This window comes from Bidens hawaiensis, unplaced genomic scaffold, assembly GCF_021521415.1.
Source record: "Bidens hawaiensis isolate Kalapana, Puna unplaced genomic scaffold, B.hawaiensis_p1.1 tig00014643_1, whole genome shotgun sequence".
Lineage (NCBI taxonomy): Eukaryota > Viridiplantae > Streptophyta > Magnoliopsida > Asterales > Asteraceae > Bidens > Bidens hawaiensis.
The window spans coordinates 33216-46678 of record NW_027492277.1 but is presented as its reverse complement, the minus strand read 5'-3'; the positions used below and the strand labels follow the sequence as shown (position 1 = coordinate 46678).

The 13463-nt window shown below is 36.1% G+C and overlaps 1 protein-coding gene across 1 annotated transcript; it reads left to right on the top strand.

Moving 5' to 3' along the window:
* The first annotated feature begins 271 nt into the window (after positions 1 to 271).
* Positions 272 to 4384, top strand: LOC143547130 (uncharacterized). The gene is made up of 7 exons (XM_077038628.1): positions 272 to 864; positions 971 to 1212; positions 1351 to 1637; positions 1734 to 1812; positions 2575 to 3498; positions 3748 to 3953; positions 4070 to 4384. The coding sequence occupies exons 1-7, from the start codon at positions 272 to 274 to the stop codon at positions 4382 to 4384; spliced, it is 2646 nt and encodes an 881-aa protein (XP_076894743.1).
* The last annotated feature ends 9079 nt before the right edge of the window (positions 4385 to 13463 follow it).

The following is a 13463-nucleotide window of genomic DNA, read 5'->3' as shown; positions in this document are numbered from 1 at the left end:
AAATACAAGTTATCCAATTACTCTTCCATTCCTCTGATTATCATGGTTAACATGGTATCAGAGCAGTGTTTATGATCCAAAATCCTTGTGTACCCATCATCTACCATAACTAGAAGAAATGTCAGAAGAAGATAACAATAACCTAGCCATTCAAATAGCCAACCTCCTCAAAAATGTTCAAACTCAAACTCAGAACCCAAAACCAAATCCCTCCGATAGCCTAAAAATTAGCCTCAATCTCACAAGCCAAAACTACCCTCTATAGGCTCGGATGATACGAATCGCCATAGGGGGGAAATCAAAAGCTCTTTTAAACCATCTCATCCAAGACCCACCAGAACCCATTGATGAGCAGTGGGAACAAGATGATTTGATCGTCTTTTCATGGCTAATCCAAAATATCGAGCCGGCCCTTGCTAGTAACTTAACGAATTTCCCAACAGCGAAAACGCTATGGAACGCTCTTACGGTTACTTATAGCAGCGGCAAAGATAAACTTCAAACTTTCGATCTCCACGTCAAAGCAAACGAGTTCAAGCAAAATGGCGTACCGTTAGAAGAATTATGGATCGTGATGCAGGGTATTTGGGGAGAAATTGATCGGCGAGATCCAAACCCTATGACGTGTTTTGCCGACATCGCCACTTACAACAAAGTCAGGTCAGAAAACAAACTGTTTCAATTTCTCAATGCCCTTGATCGAAAGTATGATTCCCTTAAAAGGGAGATCCTCCAATGGGATCCCTTGCCGTCTGCCGAAGCCGCCTATGCTGCTGTCCAGAAAGAAACAGCACATCAAAGTATTTTCGGGAACATGCAACAGGGGGTGGCATCGGGTTTAAACTCAGCCGGCGATTCCGATGGGTTAGAGCTCGTTTCTTGAGGTCGCCGATGAGACCCGAAATCCAATCCGTCATCATCTTGGATTGATAAAAGTAGGTTGAAATGTTAGCACTATGGCATGACAAAGCATACGAAAGAACAGTGTTTCAAACTCGTGGGGTACCCGGAATGGTGGGCCGACGGACACAAAAAAAGGGAAAGATGGCAAGGCCGCTGCCGCCGTGGGCAATCAAGCAACCACCAGTAGTGGCGGTAGCAGCGGCGACCACTCAAAACACGCCGAAAATCAAGAGAAAACTGTAAAAGGGAACCATGGAGGGAATTGTTGTTTTGCGTTGATTAAAGAGGATGAACCAGGGGGTATCTCAGGTATAGGGTTTGAGAATTACACCTCAAACCCTTCACTCTCTCAACATTCTTATTTAAATCCCTATAAGATACCAGTTATGAACCCCAAATTTTTTAGCCCCAAAATTCTTAATTTATTAAATAAATTCCAAGTTTCAGAAATCACAGAAAACCCTCCTCACATTTCTAACTTGGATAAAAAGGAGTCAAAAAATTCTAATAATGTTGGGGAAGTTAACATGGCAACAAAAAATGAAAAAAATAAAGACTTATGGATATTTGATTGTGGTGCTTCCGAGACAATGACCTTTGATATATCTGACATGTGCTCAATGTCAAAACCACAAAAATCAAGAATTCATACTACAAATGGAGAAGTTCTCCAAGTCGAAGGAGGAGCGACTATTCAAATTTCACCAAACATGAAATTGCCAAATTGCCTCTATGTTCCATCCTTATCACATAAATTGCTATCGATCAGCCATGTTACAAAAGAACTAAATTGTGTTGTTCTAATGCATCCTACCTTTTGTATCTTACAGGACATCAGGACGGGAAAGATCATTGGGCGTGGTACTGAGCGGCAAGGGCTATACTATGTGGATGAAGTGACTCGACAAGGTACTGTAATGCTAGCTCATGGATCTACAGATAGGGAGGCTTGGTTATGGAACCGAAGATTGTGACACCTATCCAGTGGTTACTTGCATTGTTTATTTCCTGAATTATTTCCAACAAATAAAGTTTTGAATTGTGAGACATGCTTTTTGGCTAAGAGTCATAGACACTTTCAAATCAAATGATACTAAGGTTGATTTTCCTTTTTTATTAATTCATTCGGATGTTTGGGGGCCAGCAAAAGTTGGGGGGGGCAAAATTTTTGTTATTTTGTAGCATTCATTGATGATTGCACCCGCATGACTTGGATTTATCTCTTGAAAAATAAGTCCGAAGTTTTTTCAAAATTCACAAGTTTTTGTGCCATGGTTAAAACCTAATTCAAGAGCGATATACAAATTCTTAGGTCCGATAATGGGGGGGGGGGGATTTGTTAATACTTCCATGAAACAATTTTGTCAAGAAAAAGGAATAATTCATCAAACCTCATGTGCTCATACTCCCGAACAAAATGGGTATCTGAAAGAAAAAACCGCTTCCTTTTTGAAATAACTCGTGCGCTCATGATTGAATCCCAAGTTCCGAAATTTTTTTGGCCCGAAGCTTTTGTCATAGCAACCTATCTTGTGAACCGTCTCCCAACAAGAGCTCTTGATTTAAAAACCCCACTCCAAGCCTTGTCTAAATTCCACAAACCTCCATCTACCCTTACCCTTGAACCTCGTGTCTTTGGTTGTTCTGTGTTTGTTCACATACCAAAAACAGAATGTTCCAAACTCGATGCATGCGCTGAGAAATGTGTGTTTGTTGGTTATGGAGTAAATCAACAAGGTTATCGATGTTATAGTCCTAACAAACGTCATATGTACACCACGATGAATTGTGACTTTCTCAAAACCGAATACTTCTACAATACCCAACATACTGGTCAGGGGGAAAACGAGTATGATGACACATTGAGTTGGATAAAATGGATGCCATCCTTAGAAGGAATTAATCACGAAGCCCAAACGACGTCACAATCCACTAGTCCTGAAGACAGTACCACTAACAATGATCCTCCCAACCTGGCGTCAAAGGTAAGTAATTCTCAAACTCAAGAGCATGTTGATTCTCCCATTATCTCTGATTCGTCCACTAACTGTGAAACTCATGAGCATGTTGAAACTCCTGACTTACCTAACCATGTGGCAGAAGAGGAGTCTTCACAGGTTGAACAAGCGAGATACGTTCTACCCCTAAGATCCAACAGAGGAGTTCCTCCAAAAAGATATTCTCCCGAGAAAGAAGCTCAAAGTTCTCGATATCCAATGGCAAACGTGGCAGCTGGAAATTTATCATCAGAAGCCAAGGCTTTTGTCACATCTATATGTTCTGAAGAAATTCCAACTACAGTTGAACAAGCTCTTGAGTCTAAGAACTGGAGAGAGGCAATGAAAATTGAAACAGACGCACTAAATAAAAATGACACATGGGAAAAATGTACCCTTCCTCCTGGAAAGAAACCAGTAGGATGTCGTTGGGTCTTCACTATAAAATACAAGTCAGATGGAACCATTGAAAGATACAAAGCCCGACTTTTAGCAAAGGGGTACACTCAAACATACGGAATTGACTATTTCGAGACGTTCTCTCCCGTGGCCAAAATCGACACAATCAGGGTCGTATTCTCTATAGCTGCAAATAAAGGTTGGCCTATCCTTGTTTGACGTAAAAAAATGCCTTTTTACATGGAGAATTCCAAACCTAGAGAAGTGTGTCGCTTGAAGAAGTCTTTATATGGATTAAAATAGTCTCCCCGCACCTGGTTTGGCAGGTTTACTTTAGCCATGAAAAAATATGGCTTCAAACAGAGTAACTCAGATCATACCTTGTTCCTTAAACGAAGGAATGGACTCGTAACATGCTTAATTATTTATGTTGATATGATAATCACAGGTAATGATGAGGAAGAGATGGCAAGGTTAAAGGTAAACTTATTCAAAGAATTCGAAATGAAGGATCTGGGAAGACTTAAATACTTCCTTGGGATCGAAGTTCTGAGGTCCAGACAAGGGATTTTTATTTGCCAAAAGAAATACGTCCTTGACCTGCTGGCAGAAACAGGGATGATTGATTGCAAACCTGTGGATACTCTTATGATGGTAAACCAAAAGCTCTATATGGAGTAAAATGCTAAGTTGGCCGACAAGGGGAAATATCAACGGATAGTAGGGAAACTAATCTATCTCTCACGCGTGACCTGACATTGCTTACGCAGTGGGAGTGTGAGCCAATTCATGCATCAACCTCAAGTTACCCTCATATGGAAGCCGTGTGGAGAATTATCAAATACCTCAAAGGGACACCTGGTCATGGAGTCCTGTTCAAGAAGAATGGGCACCTAGAAACGCAAGTGTACACCGATGCGGACTGGGCGGGTGATAAAGGAAATCGGAGATCAACATCTGGTTACTTTACCCTCGTTGGTGGGAATCTTGTTACTTGGAGAAGCAAGAAACAAAAGGTGGTGGCTCTTTCAAGTGCTGAAGCGGAATTTCGAGGAATAGCACGCGGTCTAGCAGAGATACTATGATTACGAAAAATCTTGAGAGAAATCGGGTATCCTCCAACCCAATCCAGCAAAATCATGTGCGATAACGAGGCAGCTATTCAAATTTCAGAGAATCCCGTCCAGCATGATCGCACAAAACACGTTGAGGTAGACCGGCACTTCATCAAAGAAAAACTTGAAACAAGGATAATTGAACTCCCGTTTGTCTACTCAGAAGATCAACTCGCAGACATATTAACAAAGGCGGTCAATGGAAAAAATTTTAGCCATTGTCTTGGCAAGTTGAGTATTGAAAATCCCACCACCCAACTTGAGGGGGAATGTTGAAATATTTGATTTAAAATATTGAGATCATGCTCCATCATTTCCCAAAATAGACCATTGACCTTTGCAAATCAAGACAACACTTTTTCAAGCCTTATTTTTTGGTCTTAGCTAATTGCCAGCCATTCTTTTCAATGCCATTGATTGAGTTTCCTTATTTAGTATTTTGTATAGGGTATATATTAATATATACGCAGACTTGTTCATATATATAAGAAATACAAGTTATTCAATTACTCTTCCATTCCTCTGATTATCATGGTTAACAGTTAATGCTTTTTAGGTTTGGCTAAAAAGTCATTGAGATGTATTTATTGTTTCACGAGAGGGCAGTGTCACACCAGAACCGAACCAATTTTTTTTGCAATGCCTAGCTTATAAACTGCTTGAAATTGTGTTTGCAAGTTGATGGGATCGAGGAAGAAAATAACCAAGAAAATCCAGATGAATACAGGCCAAGTCATTGACTCAAATCCTAGCATTTTATACAATGAAAACAAAGGAAATAAGAATCTTACCAGGTACATTTTAGTTCCAGAGTAAATACATAGATGGTAAAGGCTTCTCAGGCAACAAGCGTTATTTAGGTGATTTACAGAAAACCTTAAGTGCTTCGTCTGATTTACTTATATGTATATATTTTTGTCAAGTTTTATACACTCTTTGATGACGCCGCTAAAAACTGCTGGATCAAATATACTTTTTGCTGCTGTCACTGATGGAGCCATCTGCAGTGGGCCCGATAGAAAATTTAAACTAGATCATAATCCGTGTATTGATGAGGTAATTTAAATAATTTGCGTATTTGTATGTGTTTTTAGTAAAGAATCTATTTTTATACCTTATACAATTCAATAGGATAAAAATATACAATAGTGATGGCTATTTTTTTCCCAGTTCATCGCAACTTTACTGTTGCTGCTGTCATCAAGTAGACAACATTAATTACATGATACCTAATGTTTTTTTTTCCTGTTGTACTATGTTATGCAGCTTCCATGTGATGTTGGGTTTATCGGGTGCTTTAACTTCAGGACTTAAGGGTAAACACTGTTCACACTGGTTATTCGTTTAACGTTTTGTATTTTATTTAGATCATAGGTAGACGATAGGCTGTATACAACATTTTTTTTTGACATATCTTATTAACTTTACACATGCCGTCATCATCTGACAATGATCATCAAACTAGGTTCTCGCGAAAAAGAGATCGCTTCCCGCAGCTGGAGAAACGTCTTAGCATTAGACGCAGTTACAACTTACAACGCAGCTGGAGAAACGTCTTAGCATTAGGCGCAGTTACAACTTACAACGACAACTCAAGGTAAATACGCCCATCAATGAGATATAGTCCAAATCATCCCACTAGCACACTTTACAATTGCATGAGTTACTTACGTAGCACGACCAGTGTCTTGCTTAACAAGTAAAGCTGGCGTGCTATCGGCAACGACAATAGATAATGAGACTACAATTTTGAAGATACGCAGGTTCGTCTACACTTTTATTTTTATTAAATTCCATAATGCGGTCATTTGTGCATGTGGGCATCTGTGCAATAGGCAATAATTGTAGTGTTTTAACTAGGTAGATTTATTACTGGTATAATATTGTGGGTGTTTGTATAATGTTAGCAAGGTGCATAAACTTGCTTACAAGTCAAACTTTAGTCGAAGCGAGATATTGAAAACTCATTTAAAATGAGTTAAAAAAAATATAATAGAAATTGAGACCCTGCACAAACACATCTAGAAAGTTTGTCAAAATTTATTTTTGTAAAAGCAGTGTCGTAACAGAGATCTAAGCCCCAACGTTTCGGATTTCTAACCCGGCGCAATGTGCGGGGTATGTTTAGGATGCTTCATTTGTTTGTACCATTGGTTGTGATGGTTGTACCGTTACAGAACTGAAGAGAGATTAATTTTTATAAAAATTAGTTCATGTCTTGAATTTATCATCTGTATATCTATTAAACGGCAGGTTCTTAAAACTAGTATGAAATAAAGTTTGGTCTAAAATATATTCCATTTAGCCACTTTTAGCAACTAAGTATGGCTTGCTACCTTTGACATACATGCAAACCATTGTGAGGGACATTAATACATCATATCAATATCAAACCTGCATTTTTGTTGCAAATCAGAAAAGCTATGAAATATAATGAAAATAAACATTTAAAAAAAAGAAAAACAAGAACACTATGAAAAAAATCTGACCTAAAAGTCAAATTTAATAAATGACAGCGTAGATCTAAACCAAAAGAAGTTCACTGTTTTTCTTACTTTTAGACCCTTTAATTTATTAATAGCTTCAAGCAAATTAGTACAAACCAGTATTTAAGTTCAAAATAAATCACCCGTAGTAATATTGTCATATGTGAAAAACATATATAAATAGGAAATAAGACCTTAAACTCTGCCATTCTAAAAAAGACCTTAAACTCTATGAATTATACCACCATACAACGGAAGCCAAAAACTCTGAGTTATCCAATTATCTCTTCAAACTCAGTCCGTCTCCAAACCATATATCATACCTTGTTAACGGTTTGGAAACAGATCTGAGTTGAAAAAATAATTTGACAGGAAAAAACATATAGATGAATTCCACCTCCATAAAAGGATAAGACGCAGGAGAAGAGCGAGAGGCTATGCAGCTAGAACCTTGGGTCCATGCATGTCACGATTTATACACGAATGGGTGGAGGCTAGGGTTTGGTTTATGATTTATGAATTTAGTTATGGGCTTGGTTTTAGGTGTTATATTATTATTTTCTTTTGCAAGGCATGAATTTTTGTTACATAAAATAAAATAAATTGGGTATTCTATTTAATTTAAATGAACATTTTTTTTGTATAATCTGCCTTTCCAGAATTTGCGTACTGATTATTTTTTAATTTTTAAAGGTTTTAATATTGTTGAAGAGGTCGATATACGAGGTGTGCGTGGGTCGGTTTGAGGTGGGTTTCGTCTAAAGCCATAATCATTACCGATATGTCAGTTAATGGATAACCATAACCATAACTGATCCGTTTGTTTTTTCACCTAACTCACTAAGTTAAATTGCTTCTAAGGACAGTCATGGACTAAGCCGACTGGGGTTAGAGACTGGATGAAGACCGATTTGGTTTAAATTTGAGTTAGATATTAAGCTATGGCCGGTTGATTTCTCATGTATCAGATTACAGTTACTACCGTTGCTATAACACTAAAAAGTAAAAACATATGTAAGAATCTTGTATATGAGAAAATAAATAAATATACAAATCCTTAAAATGATTTATAGAAACCTTAAATTCTATAAATCTTTATAGCTTATACGCCGACCATACAACCAACGTAATAAACTCTTGGGGATCCGTCTCAAAACCATGAATCTGTATTTGTTGTCTAACGGCTTTATGAAGATTTGAGTTGAACCGATAATTTGAAAGTATTGATGATTCCACATGATAGGAAAGTTCAATATTGGAAACAATGAACCTATTTTTTATAAGGGGACGTCAGGTACTTAAATGATGTCGTAAGCACAGGAAATACAACCTTTGGGTATTTTACTATGCTATGTAAGCACATGAAATCCTGTCTAGGTATTGATATCGCCCATTAATCAATAGTGCCGATACCCCACCAACTAGTCAACGATCAATGATTCATAGTTCAGTTGTAGTCGGCTCTCATAGGGTCAGCGTTACCGGAAGCCATTCCGAGAAGTCGGTTAGAACAATTTATAGTTTTCATTTGAGTTAGATATTAAGCTATGGCCGGTTGATTTCACATGTATCATATTACAGTTACTACCGTCGCTATAACACTAAAAAGTAAACATATGTAAGAACCTTCAATCTTTATGAATTCAATCCCGCAAGTATCCAAATGTAAACCTCCTTTTAAGCGCTAAAACTAAAAATCCACCAATTACAACAGCTTCTATGTTGACATATTTACAACTCTTTGATTATCTAGACACTTGTGTTAGTATGATACATACAGGGAACTTTAGTCTAGCACACAAGTATATAGTGGAACCGAAAGTCAAGATTTTATCAATATTGACAAAACATGTTTTGATATCAGACTTATAACACTTACCTTTTAGCATGCATCCATCTTATTGCAAATTTACATTTCGATAGCATATACACGTACGCATTACCAGTAATGTTATCAGATAATAAACCACATCAAATTAATACAATCAGGTACATCAAAACAACTGCCATTAAATAATCCAGCTAGCAAAATCTTGGCTGTGTACTTGGCCCTTAAACTGAGTAACTCCTTTTTTTGCTTCAACGACTCATCCGCTAATCCACACCCACAGTTGCCCCCCCCCCCCTGAACGTCTCCATGTGCCTCATGGTAAACAGCCCAGACTCTTCAAAATTAACTTTTGTGGCGCATTTTAATTTCAGCCACTTTGGTCGTACCATCTCCATCACGTACGCCTTCGGATGATAAACCATTTGTAGGTAACTTACGAATAACTCCATACATCACTTACTTTACAATATGAACACTTTAACATCATAATAAAAAAAATCTACACTTGAAATCGATTAAAATTATCCTTACCATTCTCGCGCTTATACTCTTGCAGATACCAGTATACTCATAGTCCCTTTCCTTTTCGGCTCTCGACCTACGCTTCTTTCTTGATGTATCAACACTATCTAACACGTCAATTTAGTGATTCTTCACATCAAAACACACCAAATTGTAGTGATGACCGACAGAATCGTCATGAAGAAAAACATTTCATATGGTCTTAATTTGATTTTGTTTGCATCGTTGTTCAGTGTCCGACTAATATTCTGCCTCAACATGGACACACGGGCGGTGAACGTGAAATCTTTAAATGCGAAATGCCTTTCATATGGTTATTATAAAATAAAATTACAAGAAACTAACAAAGTTAAATGAATTAGTCGATGCAAACATTATTGCACAACATAGCTTTCACATACATATTACGGGACCTACAACAACTCCAAATTTCAGTATGTACACCTATACCTACACACCATTAAGTACCTACACAATATTTTCATAGATCCATTTACTTACTAACATACAACCTTCCCCTAAACCATGATATCTGAACCGATATTTAACAAACAAACATGATTACCGACAACTAATTTCCAAGCTAAACCACCCCGATACTAACAGAAATCACACGAATAAACAAATTATATTTGACTCTGCGTCTTCGACTTTTGCATCAGCAACATCGGAACTAACCCTACAACAAACTAACAGTCCTAATAATAAAGACCCCATTTCACATAAATTAAAAATATTATGTTCTACAGACCATCACTTTCTGTGACGTAGTCAAGAATTTTTTGGGATTTTTCGGTGCTTGATTTTTTTTCCGGTGTCAAAGTTTTCGGGACCGGATGGGTCGGTTCGGTCGGTCAAACAAATAAAATGCAATATCACTATCATAACAAAAGTACATCGTCAACATTCAATAAAATACAAAGTAATATTAAATAAAAAAACGTATTACTTGTTGCAATTATCCCCTGCGCGTTTTCATGTTTGGAAAACGACTCATAACATCTTTAATCGTGAATTTAAAAAAGAACTCTTTTTTCAAATAACAAACGCAAACATCATTTATATAACCGTCCCATCTGATTACGCAAATCCGTCTTGTGCTTCATTGAAGAAAAACATCTCTCAACACTTGCCATGCAACCGGTAGAACTAATGCTAGTTCCAACAAACGATGGACCAACGGATATTCAAGATGTTTCTTTGTTTCAACCATTTTTTTTGCAAGATTAGATAAACAAAAACTAGAAAATAACCTTGTTTTTTGGTTATTTAAAAATCAAAATCAAAGATACAGTCGTCGTGAGGTCTGTATCGAATGATGGATTGAAATCTTAAAGGCTTGAAGCGATAAAAGAAAGAGTCGGTCGACCGTTGTTGACGCATTTAAAAGATCTTTTAATAAAATTGAGCAACTAGCATCTAGATAGATAAAAAAAAATTATGGCCCTATATAATATGAATATTTTATATGGGTTCAACAATACTCTCGAATACTCGATTTATGGCTCTATACATCTTTGGTTTTTTTAAACATTCATCTATTCAAGAGTTAGCATACTTACATATATATACCTAGTCAATATTGAAGATTTGTAGGCAAAGGACACTGAAGTCGGCGAAGGACACTGAAGTCTGAAGGAGGTGAACTGGCGGGCGAAGGAGGTGAATCGGTGATAGTTATAGTCTGGACCTCCAACCTAGTCGATACTCGAGAGATATGAAATTGAACTGTCGTTGTTTTTGTTTTTTTTAATTAATTTTTTATTTATGTTAATGTTATTGGGTTGGGCTTATTAACCCATTTTATTAATAACTTTGGGCCTTTTTTGTTGGGTTTGAATATTTTTTTAACACGATACTGGGTTCGCTTGCGGAAAAAGTATGGGTCCGCTCGTTAATTCGTACCTATAGGTTATATATAAAACCGAAAATTTACCAGGTTGGGCCAAACCCGGTGGTATGTATGTGGCTCCGCCACTGATCACTTTGATAAATTCAATTACCCTACACAACTATTATACATGCATACATCCTTCAGTAAATATACTAATAAAACGACTTACAAGCTCTATGGTTAAAAGAACAAACGATATGGTGACGAACTACTCTTTTTTGCCTCTGCATCATTCAATACCGCCATCAAACATATGACGACGTTGCTATTAATCTTCATGGATGGTTGGAGGCTGTCAAAAGGATCGCGTATCCCAAAACTGTCCCTCTTTTGGCAAAGAAAAAAAAAGTTTCGCTGCAATCAGTTTAAATTTACATTGTTTGGTTAATACATGTCATAATACCTAAATACGCATTCTAACAAAAGACTTACATCGATGATCCACCAATCCTATTAATATATCTCCACACTTTTATATCAGCTTTATCTTCCTTTTTTGTAATGTCCACGGGCCTGTACGTATAAGGCAATTAAAAATGGTAGCCTACACTTGTTTTTCTTTTCACTCGTTCCATAACTTTAGCTTTTCCACTAGCCCTTCTTGCCAACATACTCTACGGTATGTCGTCTGTATCACTCTTTCTCACCTGGTTCACTACATTCACTAGATCCAACAGATCCACTGCATCCCCCCCTGATACAAACTGGAAATGTTGTCATGGTTGGTGTCAACAACTGATTTACCTTTTCACCAATTTCACCTACTACGTAAGTACGTTAGCCATAATCCGATGCAGGTTATCAACATCTTTCCACTTTTGTGGACTAACACAAAATAGTTAAGCCAGATTATTAGGTGTGGGGCACTATGATGAACTACAACTAAAATTAAATCGAGTGTATGCATTATTCACTTTATATGCTACCTTGATTAAAAAAACCACAAATTATCAAACATACCTGTAATTTCTTAATTAGGGTTAGGTCACTGTAGCATATGAAAACCCCCCAATTAAGCTTCAAAACCCAATTTGTACACGACAAAGATGAACGATTGCTTCTAATAAACACAAAATAAATCAATCGACTTTAAAACTCATTAATTTTGTGTATCGGCTTCATATGGGAAGAGGATTGCAGTTTTGGAGTGAAAGCAGGGATGATTCAGACGTTACTTATTGTAAGCTACACAGTATTGACGTTTGGCCCTTTTAATCAAAAAACATCTGTTCAAAGGTTCAAACTATTTACCAAAATGCCATTTTTGTCATAAACCATTGATTTGTATAATGTATGGTTGAGATTCACTTCTCGCACTTCTTGATACATATATATATAGGATGAGTATCATTACAGAACTATTAAATTATTTAAAAACTTGAAGGAATTCATAATAACTAAAGTTTTTTATAAAAAATTTTGTATGTTAATATTATTTGAGTGTAGTTTTATCACTTTTTATATTTATATATATATATATATAATTACAATTATACAAATTAGTTTTTACATATATCTAATTTTCTTTTACACATATGGAAGTTTGTTATTACATAAATTTTACATATATGTAAACTTGTGATTTATATATGTAAATAAAAAATTTATATATCAAATATGATAAAACTACTCTCAATAATGTTATTATATAAAAAAATATTAAAAAAATATTTTGCTTTTAAGAGTTTCTAAAAGTTCTTAACTTTTTCTGAGCTCTTAAATGAAACTAACCATATATATATAAGGTTATGATAAAATAAAAACCTATTTGAGTTGAGAAAACTCTAGAAACTCATTCTCAACTATATGTTTATAATTAATGTTTGAATTTTATGCTCAACAATTAAGGTTAATAAAAAATGTAAAAGTAAATTTACATTTTCTCTCTTCTGAAAAATATGTTTAAAAGATAAATGAAATTATAATAAAATTACGAAACAATTTTTTTTTTAATTTTTTGATGTTTTGTGTTAAATGTAACAAATATATTAAATGTGCTTGAAAAAACAAACAAAAAAAATTACATTACATAAGGTTTTCACGGGTTTTCTCAAATCAAAAAAGTTTTCAAACTATAATCTTCTTCTCCAAAAAATACATACTACATCTCCAACTTCATCTTCTTCTCCACATCTCTTCTCCAAAAATACCCACGAAAATGAATCCTAAAAACAACCCGAACAAACCATTCCTCGGTTTCGGGCAATACCATACTCTGCAAAACATACAAACCAACTCCCCGAACTCTCGGAACCAACCAAACATAAACTACCCATGACTCAGTCTCGGGCACACCTTACTCCGCAAAACCAACAA

What these genes read in the sequence shown, in the direction of transcription:
- LOC143547130 (XM_077038628.1), top strand. Translation starts at nt 272, where the DNA reads ATGATACGAATCGCCATAGGGGGGAAATCAAAAGCTCTTTTAAACCAT. An exon ending in TGAACCAGGGGGTATCTCAG is followed by an intron (nt 1,213 to 1,350) that starts GTATAGGGTTTG and finishes TCCAAGTTTCAG; the next exon opens with AAATCACAGAAAACCCTCCT. An exon ending in CTGTGGATACTCTTATGATG is followed by an intron (nt 3,954 to 4,069) that starts GTAAACCAAAAG and finishes TTGCTTACGCAG; the next exon opens with TGGGAGTGTGAGCCAATTCA.